At 44.5% G+C, this 25,782-nt stretch overlaps 1 protein-coding gene across 5 annotated transcripts in view; it reads left to right on the top strand.

The window, feature by feature from the left end:
* Nucleotides 1-25,782, top strand: part of RNF213 (ring finger protein 213) — a 55,062-nt gene that overhangs the window by 25,589 nt on the left and 3,691 nt on the right. For 2 of the 5 annotated variants that reach the window (XM_027795994.2, XM_055797788.1), the window contains exons 27-59: nt 509-4,093; nt 4,543-4,679; nt 5,002-5,097; nt 5,555-5,673; nt 6,251-6,373; nt 7,091-7,176; nt 7,973-8,120; nt 8,508-8,643; nt 9,074-9,262; nt 9,726-9,865; nt 10,269-10,423; nt 10,770-10,982; nt 11,369-11,550; nt 12,335-12,455; nt 12,566-12,666; nt 12,935-13,114; nt 13,689-13,852; nt 13,948-14,050; nt 14,760-14,874; nt 15,766-15,976; nt 17,241-17,431; nt 17,743-17,871; nt 18,691-18,801; nt 19,045-19,287; nt 19,949-20,030; nt 20,641-20,675; nt 20,993-21,087; nt 21,824-21,983; nt 22,300-22,480; nt 23,296-23,390; nt 23,960-24,211; nt 24,523-24,655; nt 25,359-25,442. In XM_027795994.2, the coding sequence (XP_027651795.2) occupies nt 509-4,093; nt 4,543-4,679; nt 5,002-5,097; nt 5,555-5,673; nt 6,251-6,373; nt 7,091-7,176; nt 7,973-8,120; nt 8,508-8,643; nt 9,074-9,262; nt 9,726-9,865; nt 10,269-10,423; nt 10,770-10,982; nt 11,369-11,550; nt 12,335-12,455; nt 12,566-12,666; nt 12,935-13,114; nt 13,689-13,852; nt 13,948-14,050; nt 14,760-14,874; nt 15,766-15,976; nt 17,241-17,431; nt 17,743-17,871; nt 18,691-18,801; nt 19,045-19,287; nt 19,949-20,030; nt 20,641-20,675; nt 20,993-21,087; nt 21,824-21,983; nt 22,300-22,480; nt 23,296-23,390; nt 23,960-24,211; nt 24,523-24,655; nt 25,359-25,442 (8,095 nt within the window). The other 3 variants (XR_008746135.1, XM_055797789.1, XR_008746136.1) reach the window with 3 other exon arrangements.

Below are 25,782 nucleotides of genomic sequence, written 5' to 3'. Positions count from 1 at the left end.
AAACCAGAGAGTAAATGACACCTGTTGTGGTTTTCTTGGGTTGGTAATTTCTGAAGGTCTGTTAGTCCAAGCCTTGCTGTCTCCGTTGTAATGTGTGTAGGAAACAAATGCAAAAATCTAATCTTCCTTATGTTACTTTGCATGTTTGAAAGTACTAGAGTATTTATATGCAGCTATAAGACTAGAGTGTAGAAGTGACAGGGATAAATAATAACAGCTTCTGGGTTTAATTTCTTTTTCTTTGAGGTAGCACTGAGAAAGGTCTGGAGGTAACAAGGGACTAATGTTACAGGAAGGAGACTGTAGGATGAAATATTAATTGTTGTGATGCACTTTAAGCAGAAGCGATGCACAGAGGAAAAGATGTCATGGTTGCGTAGGCTAGCCGCTGTTAATCAGTTAGGTCTGTGATTCTAGGCAAGAATACTATTAAGAACAGATTAAACAAACTGAAGAAGATTACGGCTACAGCTTTGCGATAACATTATTTTCTTTTCCTCTTCTCCAGATGTCAGTGAGCCAGAAATATAATTTCTTTGATGTGTTCCCTAAAGTAACATGCAAATCTCCCAAGGAAGTGCTAGAAATGGAGACGCTTGGGTCTGGGGATGTTTCAGACCCAGGAATGGATGAGGAGGAATTTTGCAGTGAGGCTTTCCAGAGACCTTTCCAGTATCTGAAAAGATTTGATCAGGGTTACAATCTGGACACATTCTGTTACAAAGCACGCTCTGTGGAAGGGAGCCCAGCAGAATGCCTGCAGCAGTTCCTCCTGCACTGTGGGGTCACAGATCCCTCCTGGTCAGAACTCCGAAACTTTGCGTGGTTTCTCAATGTTCAGTTGAGAGACTGTGAAGCTTCTGTCTTTTGCAACCCTGACTTTGTCCAGGACACTTTGCGAGGCTTCAAAAACTTTGTCGTTACTTTCCTGATTTTAATGGCAAGGGATTTTGCAACACCTTCCCTAAGCATTTCCGATCAAAGTTCAGGAAGGCAGTTCTGCAGCCTGGAGAACGTTGCAGAAGAAGATCTTCTTCCTTTCCGCATTCGGAAAAAGTGGGAGACCGAGCCTCATCCATATTTGTTTTTCAATGAAGATCGTGTGTCCATGACATTCATTGGTTTCCACTTGAAGCCTAATGGGAGAGGTGGTGTCGATGCCATTAATCCTTTGAATGGCAACATTATCAAGAGAAATGTCATGACTTCACAGTTGTACAATGGCTTGTTACTCCAAAGAGTTCCCTTCAATATTGCATTTGATCATTTGCCTCGTCATGAGAAGCTAGAGAAGCTTTGCATGGTTTTGGGAATCCCCTGGGTGATAGACCCTGATGAGACATACGAACTCACAACAGACAATATGCTAAAAATCCTGGCTATTGAGATGCGATTCAGGTGCAACATCCCAGTTGTCATCATGGGAGAAACAGGCTGTGGGAAAACCAGACTTATAAAGTTTCTGTGCAAGCTGCGCAGAAGCTACCTAGAGGTAGAGAACATGAAGCTTGTAAAAGTTCATGGAGGTACTACTGCAGAGATGATTTATGCCAGCATCAAAAAAGCAGAAGCCCTTGCTAAAACTAATAAGCAGCAGCATGGGTTGGACACAGTCCTCTTTTTCGATGAAGCCAACACAACAGAGGCTGTAAGCAGCATCAAGGAAGTCCTGTGTGACCACACAGTAAAGGGGAAGCCTTTGGTCTCTTGCTCTGGCTTGCGGATCATAGCAGCCTGCAACCCTTACCGTAAGCACACACCAAAGGTGATTCAGCGCCTGGAATCAGCTGGATTGGGATACCGTGTCAAAGCAGATGAGACGAAGGATAAGCTTGGGTCTATTCCACTGCGACAGCTTGTGTACCGGGTCCATGCACTCCCACCCAGCATGATCCCATTAGTTTGGGATTTTGGGCAGCTGAACAATTTAACTGAAAAAATGTATATACAGCAGATTGTACAGAGAGTTACTGAACACATCCCAATTAAGCAGTCTGAAGCAGAGGTAATGACAGAAGTGCTCTTTGCTTCCCAGCAATACATGAGGCAGAGGGATGATGAATGCAGCTTTGTCAGCCTGCGGGATGTGGAACGCTGCATGGAAGTTTTCAAGTGGTTTCACAAGCGCAGTAAACTACTGCTGACAGAACTGGAGAAGTTCCTTGCTGAGAAGAGATCTCCAAAGAACACCGTTGAGAGGAACAATGTTATCTGGTCCTTAGTGCTGGCAGTTGGGGTCTGTTATCATGCATCCTTGGAAAACAAGGAGGTGTATAGGAGTACTATCAGCCAGGTCCTTCCAAAACCTTATGATACACAGAAAAAGATTTTGGAAGAAATCTCCCTGATGCAGGACTTATTCCTGAATGGTGTGCACCTCCGAGATACCATAGCAAGAAACTTGGCCTTGAAGGAAAATGTCTTTATGATGGTCATCTGCATTGAATTGAAAATCCCCCTTTTTCTTGTTGGGAAGCCTGGGAGCTCCAAATCCCTTGCAAAAACCATTGTGGCTGACGCTATGCAGGGCCAAGCAGCTCATTCAGATTTGTTCAAGGACCTGAAGCAGATCCATCTGGTGTCTTTTCAGTGCAGCCCCCTCTCCACTCCAGAGGGAATCATAGGCACTTTCAAGCACTGTGCTCGATTCCAGGAAGGGAAGAACTTGGAAGAGTATGTCTCGGTGGTGGTTTTGGATGAGATTGGGCTGGCAGAGGACTCTCCCAAAATGCCCTTAAAGGCTTTGCATCCACTTTTGGAAGATGGCTGCATAGATGATATCCCTCTTCCTCACAAAAAGGTTGGCTTCATCGGGATTTCCAACTGGGCTTTGGATCCTGCTAAGATGAATCGAGGAATCTTTGTCTCACGTGGTGACCCCAGCAAAGAAGAGCTCATAGAAAGTGCAAAGGGGATTTGTTGCTCAGCACGAGGGGCTTTGCAGGTCGAACAGTATTTTTGCCACTTCGCAGATGCATATGAAAATATTTGCAGGGCCCAAGACAGGGAGTTCTTTGGTCTGCGTGATTACTACAGCCTCATAAAGATGTTTTTTGCCTTAGCTAAGAACTCCAAAAGTGAGCCAACACCTCAAGAGATAGCTGAAGTTGTTCTTCGTAACTTTGGTGGCAAAGATGATGTCAATGCCTTGGAAATATTCACCTCACAGTTACCGGAAAAAGGAGAAATACGTGCTCATGATATCAGTAGAATAGAGCTGATACGACAGAATGTTTACAGCAGCGGCCAAGATGGTGATTGTAGGTACCTGCTTGTTTTGACTGAGAATTATGCAGCACTGCAGATCCTTCAACAAGCTTTTTTTACTGCTCGACAACAACCAGAAATTATCTTTGGCTCCAGTTTCCCCAAGGACCAAGAGTACACCCAGATATGCAGGAACATCAACCGTGTGAAGGTCTGCATGGAAACTGGCCAAATGGTTGTCCTCCTCAACTTGCAAAACCTTTATGAAAGCCTCTATGATGCCCTCAATCAATACTACGTGTACCTTGCTGGCCAGAAGTATGTTGATTTGGGGCTGGGCACCCATCGGGTGAAGTGCCGAGTACACCCAAAGTTCCGTTTGATAGTCATTGAGGAGAAAGATGTGGTGTATAAGCACTTTCCCATCCCACTGATCAACAGGCTGGAAAAGCACTACCTGGATATCAGTACCGTCCTGGACAAGGGGCAAAGAGAAGCTGTGAAAGAGCTGGAGAAGTGGGTGCACGAGTTCACTGCAGCCAATACAGAAGAGCACTTCATAAGCAAGCACAAATATAGCCCTTCTGATGTGTTTGTGGGCTACCACTCTAATACCTGTGCCTCAGTGGTCCTGCAGACAACGGAGAGGCTGAAGCCGGTATGTCCTCCTAGTAAACTCGTGTCCTGCGTAAAGAAGGAAGCCCAGCTGGCCCTGCTGAACTGTGCTACCCCAGACTCTGTGATCCGCTTCTGCAACTCAGTGGGTTTGTTTATGGCAGATTCTCTGGCCAATATCTACTTCAAGCAGCAGCAACACACATCTTTTGCAGACTTCCTCCGAGCTCATGTCCACGCTGGCTCTGGGTACCGAACAGTCTTTACAGAGGTGAGTGTCTTGCAGAGTCCTTTCAAAACCCTCCCAACCTGCACTGAGTTTTCCAGTTTACACTACTGGGGCTCTGTTATGGCTACACCTGAGTAAACCTGATAACTACCTTGCTGCTTAGTGCCCAGATACGCAGAGGTGAGTATTTCAGGAGGTGTGTTGTTGTATCCTGAGAAATCTAGTACCTCTGCTGTCTGTGGAACAGTATTTGATTCTTCCTGGCAACTGGGGGTTTTGCGTGAGTTTGAGCAGCTGATGCATCTCTACTTTGAAAGTGGCTCTGTCTTATTTGACCCTTTGCTTACTGGCGGGGCAATTAAATGTGTGTTTTGGGGTGCAGTCCAGCTCTGCAGCCAGTTAGCAGTGTCTGGGAGCATAGATGATAAGGTCTCTGCTGCCTTCCTACTGCATTCCTGAGCAAAGAACAAACCTGCATCTTGCGCTCCCAGGTTACCACCTTCTCAAGGCTTCTCACCAGTGCCGATGCTGCTTGCCTGGAGAGAGAAGTGCAGGGTAAAGCACAGAGGCCTCAGATCCTGTTCCTGCAGCAGTTTGACACAGAGTACTCATTCCTGAAGGGCATCCGGTGAGTTTGGTCCTGCATTCTCCTGCTCTGCATAGGCTGTCATCTGGGTGGAAGATGTGTGGGCAGAACATTGGGAGTAACACATATGGAAAAGAGAGGCAAGAGGCCATGCTGTACTGAGCAGTGGACTGGCTCAGTGCAAACTGTATTAGCCCCATCATACTGGGATGGGTTTTTGAAGTTATATCATCTGTATAGGATGGGTGTTTTAATCTCTCCTTCTGCCTGCAGCAGCCAAAGCTAGGAGTTGACTACTTCTACAGTCTTTAATTTTTTGTTTTTATACTTAATGACTTCTTTTAAACCCCCTTTCACTCTTCAGAGACTTTCTTGATGCCACATCAGGAAATAAAGTCCTTATTATTCAGACAGACTTTGAAGATGGCTCTCAAAATGCCCAGCTCGTCGCCTCAGCCAGGTAAGTCAAATGCGAAGTGGTTCCCAGCTAGCTGTTCTGTTTGGTGACTCCTCGCCACTGTTTGATTATTAGTGCTGTTTTGGGGGCTTTAGAGTCAGGAATGTGTAATCCTCTATTTATTCTGTAGTGGAATGAATCTAGAAGCACTATTCTATTTCCAATAGTTTATAACCCAAGTCAAAGTAAACTAAGATGGGTCAAATTACCAGACAATCCCCTTTGAAGTGTGAAATCTTGCTGTTGGCTGCAGAAGTCATGAAGAGCTGAGGATCAAGGATGTCATTCAAAGCATAGCTAGTGGTGGCAGGCTTGGCACAGCCAGCTGGGAGGAAGGGCTGAGCGAGTTGCTTGTGTCTGTACAGGCACAGAAAATGTGCCCTCTCTTACAGAGGAAAGACATGTAGCCATGAACTTTTGTCTGTCTTTGATCTGTCAGCAGCATTTCTTTTTGTCATAGATATGCTGTTGTCAATGAAATCAACAAGGTGGACCTGGGAGAAGTCTCTGTCTTTGTTTACTTTATTATGAAGCTTTCCCGGGTGGAAGGAGGAACATCCTATGTGGGATTCCATGGAGGTGGGTCTGGCCATCTCCCTACTCTTGAACTGGCTTCAGGCAACATTTCTCTTGTTCAACTACCTTTTTAATGCTTAAAATCTGGAACCAGTGGGCTGTCAGAGCTGCTTCCCTTACCCACAGAGATGGCCCCTGGGCAGTCGGTACCTTGCAGCCCTAGTCTTTTCTGTGAGAGCACCTTGCCTTGCCCACTGACAGGTGAATCCTTTTTCTAGTCAGCTGGAGAGCAGCAAACACACACGATGCTACCTGCGTTGTCCTGTTGTTCTCCAGGAGACTCCTGAGTACATGCTTACATGTTCTGCTTTCAGCAGCAAGGTTCCTGCTGTGTGTGTTGGGTTCCAAGAGCCTCAGAGGCCTAGTAGCATGTACATCCTGCCAGTCAGGGTAGTGTGCATTAGCATGTTCAAAGAAATTGCCACTTTCCCTTTCTGCATCAGGAAGTGAGAGTAAGCGAACTCTGAATGTGAACTGCTAGCCCACAGGTCCTGGGAGATAATTCTTGGGAAGCTCTTCTAAAAGAGCATGGTGCAGGTGTGAAGCTTTGTTGGTTTTTTTTTCTGCCCTCTGTTTTTAGGACTGTGGCAGTCGGTGCATATAGACGATCTCCGTCGATCCAAGGACATGATCTCTGATATGACTGCCCTGCAGAACCTCACCATCAGCCAGATGTTCTGTGAAGATTCAGGTAAAACCAAAGGTGAGCTGCCTGCTGGCTGTGCCAGCCAGTGGTGTTGATATGCCAGTGGGGAAAAGGGAGGATATGGTCCCAGACTTGGTGCAAATGGAACTTATGCCTAGTACAACATAGGTAATGGTTTTCCCTGCTCAGCATCTGGTGTTTTTTGTGGGGATCACCACAAAGCTACCAACTTGTATTTGTAATTAGTTAGTTACTGCAACTTTAGGTTATTGAATAAGTTAAATTGCTAGTTTTCCCTTTTTCTTTTGGCAAAAATGTGGTATTAGCACTGCTCAGCACCCTGAGTGCTCTGTCTCAGCCCTGGAGGCAGCAGGTGCTGCATGGCAGGGACTACTGACAAGGAGTCGCTCCAGAGAATCTCTCACTTATGTGAATGTAGATCTGTTCACTTAAACCTGTAGGAAGGTTAGAAAAGGCTTTTTCTTTCCCCTTAGTTTTTTGTTATGCTTCTTGCTTTTGCCATGCTGCCTTAAGAAATTCTGGTAGAGTTTAGAATTAGCTCTAAGTGTTGTAGTTCTTCCATTTCTTGCTGCATGAAGCTTGACAGCCCTAGCAGCCGTAGCTGTGTTCAGAGAGGTGGATCTCAGCTATTCATGCAGGTGATGATGAATCTGACAGATGTTCTGCTGCTCTGGGATGCAGTTGCTAAATAAAATCTTGTCTGACAGAAGCAGTACCCTTCTGCACCGTTCTGATAAAAATTCTACACCTCAGTTGCAGCTCTGCCTGTGAATGGTGACGAACAGGAGCCAAACGAGATGGAGGCTGAAACACCAGTGCCAGAAGCAGATCACTATGAGGTCGGTGGAGAATACATGTGTTTGCTTCTCAGCTGTCCATATGGCACTCTGCTCTGTCATCCATAGGTGCAACGTGCCTTTTTGCATCCCAGTTCCCTTGAAATCCATCAAGAATATTATTTGTATCATGAATGTCAATGATCAGTCACAAAGTCCTCCCCCTGCTGCCTAATCAATATCAGCATTACTAAAGAAACCATTCTAAGAAACCTCTAATTCCTTAGTTGTTTTGTACTTGTAACTTTCAAAAATCAGTTTTAAGAGCTTCTGTTGTCTTTCTACACCCTGAAGCTGAGAACTGTGATTCTGAGCTTGCCACTCCAGCTGTTTGTGCTTTCTGGCTGAGGTGTGCATTCGAAGCTGTGCTGGAGTTGGATGTGGGCTTTGCTGTGCTGCAGCCATATTAAGACTGGCTCACATTCCACTGACAGCATCAGCTGGAGGATGCACAGTATGAGGGTGACTGCATGTGGCTTTTGACCCCCTAGTGCCTAAGTGTCTCCCAGGGAGGGCATGTTTATCATTTCCACGTTTTTTCCCTGAACTGCTAAATTTTTCCCTGTAAGAGTCTTAATACAAATGCTGTGTCGCATGCCAGTTTGAAAGTTGCATTGTATACTCGATAGCAAAAGAACAGCTTAGATTTGCAGCCTGAGATGAGAGGAAAACTTGGAGATGGGATGTCAGGAGGGACAGACCCTTTCTAGAGAACACTATAATCATTTTAAGAGGAAAGTGTTGGGCAAGGGGGTAAAACTGAAAAGTAATGAAATTATTTTCACACTTTTCTGGGAAGGGTGAAATCCTGGACACTACTGTACTTCTGAGGACCTGTGTACAAAGCGCTGTGGGGATGCTACAGGACCAAAATGAAGATCTTAGTCGAAGCAGAAAGCGAATTAATATTCTCCTTGGCCTTCTGTCCAAAGAGGATGACTTGAAAGGTATGTGCTCCCTGGCTGCAGCAGGTAGTGTCCCTGAGCATCTAGGGGACCACCAAAACATGTAAGTTTATTCACTGGGAACCCAAAGGTCAGTGGTGCTTGCTGTAATACAGACAAGGTGGATCTCCCAGGCAATCTCCTGAGAGCATGTGTCTGTGCTCCAGTCTATCACTCGTTTTGATGGCTGTAGGGTTTTTCCTGGAGTTCAGATTGGCTTTTTCTCTGGCTGTGCAAGCTCTGGTGGCTGTATCTTCCACGTTCCCGCCCCCCAGCCCACCTAGTTGGCTAATTATTGAAACAATTGTAAAATGCTGCGCTTGGTGTGATATTTGGGTTTGGATCCAAAAGCCGTGGAAAAGAAAATGCAAGTTCCCTGTTGTTTTCTAGCCTCTTTCCTGAAGATAATAAAGGCTCGTCTCTCCAACCTTTTGAAGAAGCAAGAAGAAAATTCCCTTCACCCAAAAAACTGGGTGCTTCGGGAGGCTTCCAACCTCAGTGCTCTCCAGGAGGCAGGCACCTTCAGGTGAGGATAGCTGCACTACCTTGTAACCTGCAGGCTTCCAGGAAAAATCTGCAAATGACAGCTGTGTGGCAGAGACAGCAGTTTTGTGTAATCTGAACGTTTGCAGTGTCAGTCTCTGCTCTGTGCTGGAAGCTCTCTGAAGGCAGTTTTATCCTCTCTTGGTCCTAAAGGAGAGTGACTTACAGCTGAATGGGCTGTACTGGGACAGGAATGCACAAGCGCTTTGAGTGGAACAGTGGGACTACAGGCAAGCCACAAGTGAGAGAAATGTAGGGGGTTTTGTTGGCAATATTTTTCCCCCCCTTAAAGGCAGGATTAGGACATTCTCGCATACGAATGTCAGCAGTTTTTCAGGATGGCCACCTCCTGATTTGCTGATATCGTTTCTCACCTTCCCTCTGGGTTTCTTGGTTTCTTTCTGCCCCCAAAGGCACACCTTGTGGAAGCGAATCCAGAACGTGATCACTCCATTCCTGGCTCTCCTGATTGCTGTCATAGACAGAAATGGCAATCTGGAGCTGCTGGTCAGGCCGGCAGCTGCGTGGGTGACAAACCTGTGGATGTTCATCTTCAGTGATACAAAACTTCTGACTGTCCCTTACAGTGTGGGTAAGAACAGGTGAGCCACCGGAGAGAGCAGCAGGAGGGCTTGGCTGGCAGCACTGGGACCAGTCCAGCACTGGCTTCAGATCCTTGTGGAAGTTTGCTGGTTGCTCCCTGGTGCTGTGCCAAAGGCAGCAGGACAGTTCTTGGTGACTTCAAAAGTCTGTTCTTTCTATCTTATCTGCAGTATTCCTGGGCTTTGCTCTCTATCTCTTGGCATGCTCACACTTCTTACCCAGCCCCTGGAGCCCACGTGTCCTGCCATTACAGCCCTTTTGCCAGGGAATGCTTACTGAGTAAGTAAGTCCTAATGCTGCACAGTTGACAGGATGGGCTGTATTAAGGAGCCCTTCAGTTCCTTCCTTTTTCCCTCATCTCCTTCTAGGGCTAATTTCTTGCTTTCTGCAGCTTCTTGCCTCCTGCCTGAAAGTGTTTCTCGGGCAAAAGCCCAGTGCATTAATGACCTTTTAATTTCCTAGCTCTCAGCCAGAGATAATTCTGGTGCAGAACAACATGATGGTGTCTGCTGATGCTGGGAATGAGATGCCCTTCAGCTGGAGGATAAAGGAGTACTTGGATGAAATGTGGCTGGAAGCTCAATACATCCAAAACACTGAAGGTGAGAGCCTGGCTTGAGCTCATGACACTGACCGTCTCCATCTGCCTGCCCTATAAACTCTGGTTTGTCACTACCATGCCTTTACCCTCTTGTGACCCTGGCATCGCCTTCCATCCCACTGTGCTCATATGAGCCAGCAGAGCTTTGTGCAACTAGCTTTCCCTTGTGCTTCTCACTATTAGTCTCTCTGGCATATTCTGTGCCAAGAGTTAATGACAAGGTGAGATTCCATAAATACGATACTGGTGCCTGGGCTGAGAAGGCCTGGCTTCAGCTCCCTCTGCATGAGAAGGCTGCTGAATGCATCAGTGATTAATTACGTGTCAGTCTGTTTAGGATAGAAGCTGTGTCAAACCCAGCCTCCTCCTAATATTCAGCTTTTTTCTGCATTCTCATTTTCCAGACCAAGCTGAGAAGTTTGTGGATATCTTCCAGAAGACTGCACTAGGAAAATTTATCTCTGCTCTGACTGAGGAAGAAAGGCAGATGCTCTTCCAGTGCTATATCACAGACTTCATTGTCTTGACCATTGGCGTGTCCTCCGTAGAGGAGCTGCAGGTCAGTGTCTGGAGCAAGAGCTGGAAACCCTTTGGGCGAAGTGGAGTATGATGCCAGTGAACATGCCTTTCTGTATCAATGTTGCTTTCTCAAACAAAATCCCCCTCTGAGACAGACTCATAGTAAGGTAGCTACAAAGCAAATGCATTTTACAGTGGCTGCAGAGATTGCTGAGACCTTACTCAGAAAAGCAGTTCCATAGGAGCACCTATGAGGATTGACACATCATTTAAGGCTGTATTTGTAAAGTACTAACTCTCTTCTTTCAGAGTTTTCCAGGATTACCAGTACAAAATGAGTTATAAAAGTTCTTTTTTGATTTTGATTTTTTTCCCTAAACTTTCAGTGTCTGCGAATTGCATTCTTATCCTGCATAGAGGAATGGAAGGCAACATCGCTCAGAAGAGAAGAGACAGTGCCTTCCGTGCCTTGGGTGCACGTTGGATACAATCGGTTCAGGAGCCGCCTGCAGAACTTTGCTAGGATCCTGGCTGTACATCCCAATGTGGTTGCCTACCTCAATAACCAGGAAGAATATGGAATACCACATTCAGAGATGGTAAAGTCACTACCCCAGGCATTTTGTGGTCCTCAGCCCTAGCAGAGAGCTGTCTTCACTGAATTAGCTAGCATTCAGTCTCCTTTTGATTTCAGCAACAGTAAAGTGGGAAGCACAAGCTCTGTCAGGGTCCTCAGTATTAGGAATACTCTGCTATGTTATCATTGTTACTAGCAGGTTTTGAAACAGTTTGCCCTGCTTTCGCAGAATCAGTTAATAGGATGTGCTCCAAATCATGACCATGAGAATTCCAGAGCCTAGGATAATCAAGTAGAACATTATTCAGTAGAACATATGCTGTAGCAAACCAGATCAAGAATTCAAGGTTTGTAAATAATTCTGAATGCAACTGTTGTGTTATACTTACACCCTGTGTGTGTATCTAGGTTTTGGATGTGTTGGCTGCAATGGCATGTGCTGAAGAGCTGGAGAGTCAAGTGCAGACAGCCCATCCAGAGAACTGGCTGCAGAAAGTGAAGAATCTTCGTATGCCCATTGAATATATTTGTAAAGACAAGGATTTAGAGAGCAGTGGGAGTCGGTGCTGTCAGCTGCTAAAAGAACTCAAGTATGTACCACAGATCTGCTCGCAATCTTGATCTTTTGTCTTGCCTTGTTCTTATTAACAAAGAACATCAGTACACGCTGAAAGCTGGTGCTGCTGTTCTCAGATGGAGATTCTGAAAACCATTCCAGGTTCCTGCTAGACTCAATTACATACCAAGCATCAAGAATCAAATTATTTTTTTCCCCCATCTCTTGTAGATTCTCCCACTAAATCTGACAGTATCATCCAGTGCATTCCAGCTGGGTTCAGGTGTTATTTAAAACTCTCCTTAGGTTTCTGTTAACCAGCAATGTCTCCTCCCCACTTCGTTCCCTGTATGTAATGACTGAGAGATGGGGAACTTGACTGCATCTAAGGTGGAGTCTTGTCTCTTGGAAGACAAGCCCAGAGAGTTACCCCAGTTTCTCACAGACTTGTTTGGTTTAACCAAAGTGAAGTAAGTGTAGTTAATTGTGATGATTATTTTTTTCATTACTTCCTTGATATAGAAGTCAGAGGTATGAGCAGGTTTTCGCAGCAGTCCTAGTTCTGCTGCAGCTGTCTACAGGACAGGCTCCTATGCTGTAAGCTCACTGTGTTAGGTGCTGTTATGTGTTTTGTCCTTGACCAAAAAGCCAGGGCTGATACTCAAAGGGTAACGCAAGAAGTTGTGTGAGACATGCGCAAATGCTGTAGTGGTGAGCATGGAAATCAGTGAGATGATTAGACTGACCTGGTACTGCACTTCCATTCATGCTGTCAGCTCACAATTGTACTTTTTGAAATCATGCTTTCTTTCACACAGTGTCTGCTGGAACCGGGTTTTCTGCATGTCTATGTTTGTAGAGCACGTGTTGGTTGGCATCAACACTCTGATGCCAGAATTTGAGAATTTAGTGAAAAAACATACTTTGCTTCTTGCCGAGGTAAGCAAAGATATGATTTTACCTCTTCCCTGTTTGCTTCTGCTGATCATGTGAATTTTTGTCTTGGGTATTAGAGCAGAGTCATTTAGCTTTGTCCTTTTCCTCTGCAGTGTTTTCAGCATGATTCAGACATGAAAACTCATCCAACTTTTGTTGCAGTGATGAAAGTCCTGTGCCAATGTAAGGATGAAGTCAGTAACGGGCTATACAGGTACTGACGCTGAGACAAGTCACAAGGTCTGGTAGGAGTATTGCGTATGTTGCCAGCGTATTTCTGGGTGTAAGGCAGTGCTGTATGCAATGCAGTGAAAGCCTAATGAAGAACAATAACTTCAATTTTATTCTACACCCTGAGACTAAGCAGTTAGCCAACTAGTCTTACATTATCTCCTCTTGGTCTAGTTGCAGATGAACGTCTTAAATGCTTTTGGTAAGACAACATGGAAGCCGTTGTTTTCATTGCTATTTCTGAATTACAGATATGGTCTGAAGGCATGTCCGATCTGCCTGGGAGAGCCGAAGGGTCCAGTCTGCCTGCCTTGCTACCATGTGTTCTGCCAGAAGTGCATCAGGACATGGCTAGTACCAGCACAGATGCATTGTCCATACTGCAGAGTTGCCATGGGGGATGTTAATTTAGATATCTCTGCGGAGCTCAGGTACTCAATCCCCTCCAAGGTGGAAGCATTGCAGTGAGGCTAGTTGTGTGAGGAAATGCTGATTTGCAACTCTGAAGTTGTCAACACGTCAGAATGGGTGGAAGGAACTCTGCTACATTCTTTCTGGAGCTGGAACAGGTCCTGTCCGCTTTCTCCTTATTGCTTCAGAGGAAGGGAGGAAGTTGCTTTGGCCCCTGTAAGAAAACTAGTTACAAACCCATGAAAAATCATAGAATGATAGAACCGTTTGGGTTGGAAGGGACCTTTAAAGATCACCTAGTCCCAAGCCCCCCGCCATGGGCAGAGCTTCCTGTCAGTGGGAACTTCACCAGACTGCTACAATTTCTCAGATGTGATGGGTAATGGCATCACATTGCCATTTGTGATCTTAATTGTCAATGTGATACAGCTTTGCACACAATACTACTGAAGTGTTGCACAAATCCAGCTTGCTTCCTGGAAAGCTGGAAAAGGATGTCACCTTGGTGACTTTTTCTTGTGTCTGCTTTGCTTCATCCGTTACTTGTGGTTCTGTATTTGAACATTGTCCTAATGCTTTTTACCCTTCCCATAGAGAGGCCATAGCAAGAAACGCCCTGTTCCGGCAGAGATGCAATAATTTCTTCATAGATGTGGTCACGACTATGTGCTTCAAGGACAATGAGCCCCCTGAGGCAGAGGTGATCCAAGAGCTCCTTAATCTGCTGTTTGTTCATAGAAGCCTCCCAAAAGGTTCAGGTGAGCTCCCTTTGTCCTGATGCTCAGCCTCATGGAGCTGATTCTCTTGCTACTTTCTCTCACCTGCCAAAGTTATCTCTTTCTTATCTCAACAGATCACCCTGTTATCTACACAAAACTTCTGTCACCATTTAATGATGAAGTGGATGAAACTCCCATCATCCGCTCAGTAATGCTGAAGCTTCTCTTGAAGTACAGGTGAGCACAGTCAGTCAACTGATGGATGTTACTCTGGGGGGTGGTTCAGCTTTGGTTTTCATGACTTCATCAAACCCATCTGATGGTTCTCCTCACTTCCATGTTATTCATTGAATTTAAATAATTACAGGTGAAATTCATCCTGTGCCTGTATTAGTTATGCAGCTTAGCTGGCTTGTATGTAGCTTATTTTAAAGTATCTGACCAGTCTGTGCCAAGGTTTACCTAGCTATTCTTAACGTAAACCTGTGCTGAATGTGGATGGCTTGGGTAGCCTAAAGGCAGCTGACTAGTTGATATGCTCTAGATCAGCAAAGCAGCAGTGCTCATCCACAGATACTTAATCAAGAATGATCTTTTTGTATGCTTACACAGACCTCTCAATTCACACTGGCTCTTCCAGCCTCCCTTTGCAGTCAGCGCACAGAAAGCCATTTCTCAAGTGTGCTTATCTCCTAAATCAGATGCTTAAAATAGGTCAGATGACTTGTGCCCTAGAAATGCTAATTTAGCTTTGTTGATGATAAAAGCCTAGCACAGACTGTGAAGCTAGATGACATCTGGCAAAACATGGCACAATTGTTTTTCCATCTTCCAGATAGATCCAGAGTGACCCTCATGGATGTAACTAGCAGTTTGATTATGATTTAGAATATTAGTAGCTGTCAGTATTGCAGGTGTGACAAGGAGGTGTTTCTCTCTCCCGTAGCTTCAATGAAGTGAAAAATGATGTGCAACACTACCTGTCCCGGGTAGAGCACAATGAGATCCTAGAGAAAAACGATAAAAAAGAACTCTACTTGCTTTTTGTCAACTGCTTAGAGGTAAGGGTGCTGGACAGGTAAGAGCTGGGCAATAAAACTGTTGCAGGAATAAAAGTGTCAATACTAGAAACTCCTTGGCCATTTTAGGCAAGTTTCTTGTGCATGTAACTAGCTGCCCAATTAGAAAGCCCAAAAGAAAGTTAATATCAAATCAGTTGGTCAGAACCTGCTCTCCAGTAATGAGCCTTGCTTTTCGAGCTCAGGCTTGTGTGCATTCGCAGTGTTACATAAATTTTTTTTCTTGGACGCCTTGGGCAAGTGTCTTAAGTGTTAAGTGAGGCCCAAGAAGACTCGCTTCAACATAGTGCAGCAGGATGGGATTTCTAGTTTCAGTAGTCCACTGCTGGACTACTGTCTTGTTTTTTGCAGACACTTTTTGTTTGCAGAGCTTGAGATTATTATGCCATTTGGATTGTTCCCTTTCCTCCCCTTGCATAACTTTTAATGCATTGGACAACTTTAAGCAAACTTGATAGCAGAGTTTCATTTCTTACGGTCTTCATTAAAATGGTGACTTTGTAGATAGCAAGAATACAGATTTTGATCCTCAGGCAAAGATGGGTAGAGCTTGGCATCTTGGAACATGTGATGTGTGTCTCAGCATGTGTGTGGCCAGTCAGCATGCTCATAATACTTGTGCTCAGCTACATGCTTAGGAAATGTGGGAGAGAGCTTGGGTGCATTACTGAAATGGATGTTTGGTGATGTGGCAGATCTCTCTGGTGCTTATCCTAAAGCTCTTGGGGAGGAGCCAATGGCATTGGGGTGGAGGGTGCTGAGAAAGACATGAAAGTTTAATGTGCTTGATGCAGTGGAGATAATGTCCCTTGCAGTGGTACTTTATGATTTAAGCAGTTCTGCTACTCATGCAACATTCTGGCCTATCTTTAGGATTCCATGTGTGAAAAGTCTGAGGGCAGCCTTGGATATGAGCACAGAAACTATCTGCCTAGAGACAGAGGCTTTCCAGAGAACTATTTCCCAATGAACAATCAAGAAACTCTTCAAGAATCATCCGTTGAATATCTGCAGGCAGTAGCCAAAGTTCGCTTGTACCTGAGTAAGGCTGTAGAGCTGCTCTTTGACTTGCATGAGCGCACAGGTAAGTCTTAACTATTCTGCTGTCAAATGGAAATGCTGTATACAGAGCAGAGTCGCTGTGGGAGATGGGCTGGACATGGTATAGACACCTGTGCCGTGCTAGAACTTGTTTTGGTGCATGGCCAAGAATGAGTGCATCAGCTTTCTTCTCTCTTCCATTGGGAATGCCAGTCACTATTTGACCTCTTTACCACGTATTGAAGTGCTCTATAACTAGCAGCAAGGCTGTGGCAGTGACCCCTAGGGTGCAGTTACGTAGCAGTTGTGCCTTTGGAAGGAGATTTATCTTACCCTCCAAGTGCTAACAATGAAATTTTATTTAGAGCCAACTAAAGTGAACTTTAATGAATAAATGAATAAAGCATAAATGATGCTTCAGATATGTGACTGCTTATTGTTTTATATGAAAGAGAGCTTTGTGCAGCTAAAAAGGATGAAGAGATGTAGAGGAATGAAGCTGGGTTAATTAATATTGATAACATACAGCTGTGGGCTGGCTTCAGGGGCGGTGGGTTGGCCGATGTAGATAAGGTGCAGCTGTGGCTGGTTCTGTTAAGTGGTTGGGCAGCCAAGGAAGAGAGAGGAGGAAGAAGTAAAGGGAAGAGAGAGAGAGAGAGAGTGTGCCCTGGATGAGGAGAGACTAGGAGAAGGCAGCAGAGGCGCTGGCATGAAGAGTATGTCGGTATGTGATGGTAAAAGACCTTGTTACAGCTGGCTAGTTTTGAGAGTGCTGCAACAATGAGATACTTCAGAAAAAAATAAAAGAAGTTTTGAGCTGATTTGCTGACTCAAAGGAGAACTCAAAGCAGTCTCAGGTTCTTATGCTGTCCATGAAGCATCAAAGTGTGGTAACATAACTAATTTCAAGGGACTTCAGTGTCCAGCCCCTGCATTGAGGATGTTAGGCTAGCAAAACGCATCCCAGGAGATCACTCTTAAGGAGCACCATCACCTTGGCAGTTGAGATAATGGAAAGCCATTACTGAGCCAAGATGGAAGAGCTCCAAGAATGAGCTACCAGTGAATAGGAAAACTCCTTGAGAGAAGGAAATGGGAGTCATCCTCTGTTGAAGAATGAATTATTGTCTAAAATCTGACTGAGGAAACACTAGATAAGCATCTGAGGAAGAGAAGGCTTTTAAATTCTCCTGTATAATTAGTCAGTACCAGTAAAAGGGGCTTGGTGCTACGGCTAGCACTGACAGAAAAGTTTTACAAAGCAGAATGTGGTTTTGCCTCTTTTCTTTTTTCTTCCCCCGCTCCAGAGCAAGACCAGGTAGAGGAGAAGCAACGTTATCTGGGAAATGTGAGGGTGTTCTGTAGCCTCACCAAAAATGACTGGCATCGTGTTTACCTAGTCCGGAAAATTGCTAGTCAGTATGGGATGGAATTTGCTCAGAAGCTTGTCACAGAGGCGCAGTTTAACTGGGTGTTCCCAGCAGAAATTCTGCAACAGGTAAAGAGGTGTCTCCTTGGAGATGGCTCTGGTTTGTGCTTAGTCTCCAGTTTGTGCTGCTTTGGGGTGTTTCTACTGTTGTGTGGCTTTTGGGGTACTCACTACAGTGGGAGTGGTTGTGAAGATGACTCGTCCTTGCTCTCTATGGAATGGAGTCTAAGGCAGCAAGAAGCCGTTTGGGTTGCCATGCCTGCCTGCTGTCTCTTTGTGAATGCTGAAACACCACAGTTCTTGGGAGGAAGAGGAGGTCCTGCCTTGTCCAATGGTGGTTAATGGTCCACAGTGCCCACCATGGGCTTCTCCCTTTGTAGGTACAGAACAGCCAGTCTAATCACATCGATCGTTACCTGGCATGTGGCGAGAATTACAGAGTCCTGCGTGATGCTGTGGGGAAAGCCATGATTGAGTGCAAGATTGAGGGTCTTCTCAAGGCAGAGAAGGTAGGGCACGCTCTCCTTACCATAATCCTGTTGTGGATTCTGCGTGGTCAGTGTTTAAGCTTTGTGTTTTTGTTGGCAGTGCCTCTTCTAGTAGAGAAGTCTTGGATGCCTTTGTTTGAAAGTTACTGTGGTGGCTGCTGGCACACACACGTTTGCTTTACTTTCTCACCTGTGTTCTAGCATATGACACTTGGGTTATTTCTCATCTTGCTTTTCTCCCTTGTAATCTATTGTAGCAGTTTGTTTTGCAGTATGCAATACAGGCACCTTGTAGCCAGCTGCTGGGAGAGTAGGCAGATAATCAAAGTTGCTTTTTGCCCTCTCTCTGCCTTCCTGTATCTGCCTCACCTTGTACCTTGCCATGCAAAAATCAAAGTGATCTCTGTGTAATTGTAACCTTTTTCCAATATGTATTCTGTGTATGAAAATTTTCAGGAAGAAGTGTGCAAACAATGCACCTTTGAATGTCTCTGTACTATCTATTATCCACTGGTTGTGACTTACTCTTTTTTTTTCCACTTGCATGTTGATTTGATTTGATTTGCAGGGAAGGCATGTGCAGGCTGCTGCCTAGTGAGATTGCAATTCCAACTGGATGTTAGAAGAATAAAATACTTGAGAGGTTTCTGAGATATAACTCTGTCAGCTTGAGTGCTGGCAGATTACTCGTTTATGGCTTGAACAGCCATTTCTGCATGATGTGCCTTCATTTGTGGGGAGAACTTTTACCACAGACCTGCTGAAGCCTGCACACCCAGTAACTTTAGCTGTGACAGCTATAGCCTGTTCTCTGCCATACCATCAGTTCCTCTTTTCTAGGCATCTAGCAGCTCCCCGGCTGTACAATCTGTCCATCTGCTCCTGGCTATTTTCAGGGAGGTCACTGCCCTGTATGGACTTAGTGACTCGAGTCTTCATCCCAAACAGCAGGTAAGATACTTCACTTTGGAAGCTTGTGACAAACATGCTTCAGGGATAAGGATGAATAAGATTTGAGTCATTGGTGGAAGAGCCTTTTGTTCTTCTGCCCCAAATACAGTTATGTCCTGATCTGAGCAGACTGGAAATATTTTCAAAGCAGGGGCAATGCAGTATGGGAAGCAGCTGATAGTCCTCTTCAGTTTGGTGGGTAATATCATGCTGGCTTGATTTCTTTTAAATATGTGCTTCCAGCAAACGGATGCTATGACTGAGTTCATCCAGAACTCCCAAGTTCTGAATTCTCCAGACCTGCAGCACCTTGCAGGTTCTCTTGTGATGAATGCACTGCCGTTTTTGACGGTGGATCCTCAAAGCTTAATCCGCAATGGAGCACTGATTGAAATGGCTGTTCACACCACTGCTGTCCTGCTGTGCGGGCAGAACCCTGTCCTGCAGCCCCTGAGGAATCTGGCATTCCATCCGCACACCATGGAGGTAAGGAGCTTTAACTGAGAGGACAATTCAGCTTATTTCTGGTTCTTCCATGTATCTTCTGGATCCGCGGTAACCTAACCTTTCTTAACATCAAAAGCACCAACCTGTTGTTTCAGCTGTGAATTACCGATGTATGATTTCTTCAGTGTTGTTGGGATTAATTAGCACAGCACAAGCTCTGGACTTGATACCTTTTCAGAGTACCTCTGCATCCTGAGCAGTATCAGGCAAATACTTTGTGTGAGGGAGCAAGTCTGAAAGCAGTTGGCAGGTCACACTGTGGAGACCTGTGTGCTGTAGGGGGTGATGGCTCCTGGAGCCCTGGGCTGAGTCAGGGTGGAGGGATCTGTGCCTCTACTTCTGGCTATCCAAGCTGTAAGGAAAAGTGCTAATACACACCAGGGTACATCAGGCCATCCCCAAGAGGAATCTGGTTCAGGGTGTCTAGAGAGTGCACATGCAAGTCTAAACAATACTGACAATTTTTAAGAGTGGATTTTCAAAGGCAGAATTTGAAAATGTGAATGTATGTCATCTGCATGACCTCTGCTTTCAGATGTCTCTTGTTTCCATTAATGAATCAAGAACCAGTGAGTGACTGCTACAGGAGAGAACTGATTTATAGATTCATTTGTCATCTTTTTTCCTTTTTCCTCCTTAGCACTCTTTTCTGCCTACGATGCCAGAAGATATAGTGGCTCAGGCGAGGGCCTGGGAAGGAGTGGCCACTCTGCGCTGGTACAGTAAGTGCTCCTGGCTGGCTGTGAAAGAACCTGAAGGATAATCCCTGGGTTTTGAATGAAGCTGTTCCGAATGTGAAGACAGACACTCTCCTCAGCATGAGTTATCCTTTGTAAATTAAGATTTGTAGCTATAGTTTATGTGGGTAATGCACCAGAGTGCTTTGAGCTTCTGCACTCTCAAACTTTGTAAACAACTACAAGCTTGAGACTAAACAGAAGACCTGTCCTCTTACTTCTGGCAGTGTTTAAGTGCTGTGAGCAGAAGAGCAGTCCTCTGCCACCTTCAGCTCTGTTTTCCACAGTAGGATCTTACTGCGGACTAGGAATCTGGGTGGGGGAATGTTCACGCTTACCAGCCCATTTGGTACTCAGTAGCAGAATCTTTCAGGCTTCCATTCCTTGTTTCTCAAGGAGAGAAGCACTGAAAAATTCTTTGTGTTCCTACATGGGCCTATTGCTCCTTTTGAGATTTGGGATGTTCAGTGCCTTTGATTAGATCTTGGAGTGTATTTCTTGCTCCAAGATAATGGTCCATGTGAGAGGAATTAACAGGGATTTCATGAATGTCTGTCTTGTAATACTGTCCTGTTTTGTTCCTCTTTCTTGGTAGCATGTCCAAATGGCCACCCCTGCACTGTAGGAGAGGTAAGAATTTGAGACTGATGGGTTTTTAAGCAGGAGGTGTTTTCCACAAACTAGTTTTTTTTACTGGTTTTAATGTTTTATTGCACATTGGTTCATCTTCTAAACTCTATATTACTAATCATTCTGCCATTGTAATGTAAAATTTAGAATAGCTTATACCATAAATGTAGCAAACAGGAAAGGCAGAGGTCCTTTGCAAGTATATGGCAGCTTTTGAGTTAACCAGTTACAGCCTGGATTATTTTTTTTTCATTCTCTTTCTCTGGTGGAGAGGCTCTTAATCTGGAATTCAGTGTTCTCATTTTACCTTTTGCTAGTGTGGCCTCCCAATGGAAACTAGCCGCTGTCTTGATTGTGGTGCTCAGGTTGGAGGGGAACAGCATAAACCACTGTGTGGCTTTCAAGAATTCCGGTATGCTTTCATTCATTAACCTTTTCAGCACTAAATGATGCAGTACTTGCCTGTCATACTTTCAAGGCAAAAGGTACCAACCACTTCATGCTGCTGTCTGAAAGGTGGGATTCCCCGTTGGCTTGGACACTGGTCTCTGTGGGAGAAGAGGCTGAGCTGTTAGGAGTGCTGGTATAATTCTAACTCTGCAGAAACTGGCTTAACATAAGATCTTGTCAAGCTGCTGGTTTAGTTTTTCATTTCCCTGCTCATCCAGGCTGATATAAGTTACGTGGTTTTACACCAACATATAGTGACAGGCAATGCTTTCTTAAATGGATCAGCATGACTGAAGAACTTCTACCAAAGCTCCCCTCCTCCTTGATTGTCTGGATCAATACTTTAATATTCTTACACAAGGGCTGTAAGTTACTAATTCGAACAGCAGTGGCTTCTCGTCAGTCCAGCATGGAGTTGGCTAATCTCACCCTACAGGGCTGGATGTTGCCTCTTTCCGAGAAAACATATTAGGAAGAGTTGTCGAAGGAAGAGTAATCAGCCAGCAAAACCAAATAAATTGACTTGTTTGTGTACAAAACTTACTGGAAATCCTCATTCCCCTGCAGCACTTCTAACTGGCAGCTTCTATGGCGTTCAAAGAACTTATGGGTCAAAAAGACAGTAGTGGGTATCAAAGACATCTCTTGTGTGTCTTTTGTTAAGGCAAAAAAAAATCTCTATATATACTTTCCAACAGGAGAAATGAAGACAGAACTCAAACTGGCCATATACTTGGAGATCCACAGCAAAGAAAAACAGTGGGAGTGTCTGATCGAGCCATGTCCCCAGTTGTCTTTGTTCTGATGCGCTTGCTTACACATTTGACAATGTTACTGGGAGCTACAAAAGATCCTCAGGTACCTTCCAATAATAGTGGCTGCATGAAATGTAGTGAAACCTTTGTATGATGCTGGTCCTTTTCATCATATTGCCAAGTAACTAAGGCAGGCTTTTAAGATGCAAGACCCAAATTCACTTCTTTGCTGGGAGTGATTTTGGTTCTTTCATGCACTTGCATGTGTGCAGCTACCCTCGTACCTGCCTTTATTTGTTCAAGTGGTAGGAATCCTCTAGGATGCAGTTGACTTTCTGGTGAGACTGTAGTTCTGTGCGACATGTGCTTGAACTGGGTGTTGCTGGCTATGCTTATTCTTGTCTTTTGTTGCTCTTTAGTCATTGGAAAAGATAATCAAGCCACCAGTGAAGAACTCAGTGCATTTCCTGCAGCAGCATATTCAGGAGGACTTGGCACAGCTGACAATAATTTTGGGGAAGAGTGTGGACGATTCCGTCAACATCTTTCATCTTGTCCTCAGCAGCCTTCTCAAAGACCCCCATCAGCACCCAAGCCAGTGTAAGGAAAGTGACCTGCTATATCATATTTGCAAGCTATATCAGCATTTTAAGGGCAGCACTCATTTACCTTTGCTAACAGGCTGTTTCTAACAAGAAGCAGCTGAGCTGATGAGGAAGATCCATAAGTCTAAGGGTTGTTTCTTACTGTAGGGGGTGAAGAATTTTTGGCTGTTTACTTCTCTTTTGGTCAAGTATTTGAGCTTGCAGGGTTTGGTGTATAATTCTGGAAAGGAATTATTGAATAAATAACCTCATGAAATGTTGACAGAGCTTTCAGCTCACAGCAGAGGTAGCTCATGCTGTGTATGTGTATATACTATACTGCCCTCTGAATGACTATCAAGAAGCTATTTGGTAGAAGAGGGATGGCAGAGTATGGTTCACAGTAGAATCTGGAGTTGAAGTTGATGAGTCATTGTCATAGAGGGATTTATATGTAATAGCCGTGTTTTTAGTGTGTAACAGCACAAATCAGGATTCCAAGTGCTGTTCTTTGATCTGCCACTGATTGTGCTCTGACCTTGGACAACTTGTTTAACCTCTCTGGGATTATGACTGACTTGTACAAATGTCCACATAATTCAAATGAGTGACTGGACTGAAGCTTCTGAAAACCTGCAATCACTGTGTGCTGTTTTGAATGACACTCTCCAGCTAGACCAGGATGTGCTCATCCAGCTTCTAGGATCTCTGTAAATGGTCTTGCCTTGTCATGCTAACTTGCAAGGATGTCACATCTGGAAACTTGGAGAATCTGTGCTTTCTTTTAGCTGAAATATTGCAGATGTAAGAGTCTAAATATTGCTGTTGCAGGGCCAGTTCAGTTTGATGATGTGCTCTCCACCAAGGAGAAGAGAAACAACTGGGAAAAAGATGTTGCAAACACAATTATTGTTCCTGAATTGGAGGTGAGAAACTTGCTGTATAAAATTTCAGCAGCTGTGTGCAGTTCAAAGTTGACTAACTTGGAAATCTGACCTGCTGTAGAGTATCTGTGCCACACTTTTCTCCCAGCTATTCCTAAAGCCAAGCCATCTATGACACCACTGCAGGTTCACTTCAATTTGTAAGGGTCAACCAACTTTATTCTGTCTGTGGAAACGAGTATCTGAGACTAGAGTTGTGCTATGATGATTTTGTATAGCTGGAAGAGCAGAAGTGTCTCAGCTCAGTTGAATGTATTTGTCCAAGTGAGGATTAATTTGGAACAACTATATGCTATCTGCCTTCCCTGGCACCCACCACCATATACATAATCTCAAGAATGGAAGACCTGTGAGTTGCATGAACTGGAGAACTTTATGGTATAAACAGCTGTCTTGCAGTATGTTTTATATGCCTTTTCTAGGAGTTCATCTTCTGCTTTGACATGCTTGTGTCAATTGGTCATCATAGTGTAAGGGAAATAGACTCTAGTGGAGGTTCAACATGGCAGGACACTGCCAATTCTGATACTTTTTTTTTTTTTTTAATGCAGGATTTGGATAAGAAACTTCTGAAAATAAATAGACAAATACAAAAGGATGACAGAATTTCTTCCAATCCAATAGTGAAAATAGTGTATGGCGACCCAGTTGCTTTCCTGTCCCAGCTGCCAAGGGACAGTCACATACATCATTCCAAGATGTGGAGCTGCCGAAAGAGGGTTTCGGTGGAGAACTTGGGCCATGTAGTCCAGCAAAAGAACGCAAAGGACAATGTCCCTCTCCTTTGGAAGTTTCTGCAGAAGGTGAGTGTGATAGAGGGATGAGGGACCACGACGTTCAGAGATCAGTTTGCAGAATCACAGTCTGGTTGAGGTTGGAAGGGAACTCTGGAGGTAGTCTGGTCCAACCCTGCTCAGGCCAGTTGCCCAGGACTAAACCACTGCTGGATTATACAGTGTCCTTGTCCTCATAACTTCCTATAATCTTGAGAACTGCATGTGTAAAATATTTTTTCTTTTAAACATTTAAAAAGTAATTTCATAAAAGTATTCAAAAATGGTTTGTCCAACAACAACCTTACTCATAGACCCCCTTTCCTCTTCTCCTCTTCCAGGAAACAGAATTGAGGCTGGTTAAATTCCTACCAGAGATTTTGGCTCTGCAGAGAGATTTGGTGAGGCAATTTCAGAACACCGCTGATGTCAAACACTGCTCAATCAGAGACTTCCTCAACGAATGCCCCTCAGGTGAGAAGACTGCCAAAACTGTAATTAGTGAAACAAAAAGTGCTGGATAGTCCAGTTGAAAACAAAGGTGAAAACTTCTCTTGATCTTACAATCTTAAGCCCTCATATTTTCCTTTTAACTCCCATCCAAATGAATTGGAGACCTTAACCCTTGAGTTATGCTTGGAAAAGTCATCAGGTGTCTTTAAAGATAATTTAAGCACAGGAAGATTGTTCACAAGGGCTGGGGGCTCTGCTCAGAGATAGGCAAGTTAAATCCCTCAATGCAGCAGTGGGTACGTTGAATTTTCAAGCTCTGCCCTAGATCAGGGCCTGCCTAAAAGGTGGAATAGATGTCCTTCTCTTCCATTCATGAGCAGCACATGGGCATTTTGTGGCAACTCCTTCAATTGCACTTAAGTACAATTACTTACTTTTTTAAGTACTTACAGAAAAGTACTTAAAGGTTATGCAGAATCAGACTGAGGATCTATCTAGCCTTGTCACCTGGGCCAACAGTAGTCAGTAGTGGAAGAATACAAAGAAACAGAGCAAATGACTCTGATACAATTAGAGTGTTTTTAATGTCTGTTTAGTCTCTTTGGATCTCTTTGAGCTGTTGCCTAGAGTTCAGTGGTGTGCTTTGAGAATTCTTGTATTACAGAGAATCATGGTGTTGCCAGTGAAAGGTGTTTCAAGGATTTGTCTTTCTGTTATTCCTCAGATGTGATGAGGGACCTGTTACAGAGGAGAGTGAATGTGTTTCTGTCTGTTTGGAACAAGCTGAGAAGCTCGCTGGACACCAACGGTGAGTAGCTTTCTTTGCCAGCATTTTTTCAAGAGTGATGGAAGCGAGGGCTTGCCAGTTGCTGGACCACGCTCCTCTGCTACTCCTCTTTGATAGTTCACATTCCTCCCGTAAGTGATGCTGAGGCATATCCTCAGAACTGACCTTGGCCATTAAAGGTTTAAGATCTAGGTGCAAATAGAAGAATTTGTTTCCCTCTTATAGTATTCTCACCTGAACTTGCTCCCTTTAGTGCTTATATGTAATGGAAAGAGCACTGCTTTTCTCTCAGGTTCTATACTTTCTCCTGACCTGGGTCAGCTCAAGAGAGGCTTGGTCATCATGGGCTAGCTTTAGGCGG

This window comes from Falco peregrinus, chromosome 2 (assembly GCF_023634155.1).
Source record: "Falco peregrinus isolate bFalPer1 chromosome 2, bFalPer1.pri, whole genome shotgun sequence".
NCBI classification, from domain to species: domain Eukaryota; kingdom Metazoa; phylum Chordata; class Aves; order Falconiformes; family Falconidae; genus Falco; species Falco peregrinus.
This window is presented reverse-complemented; position numbering and strand designations above follow the sequence as displayed.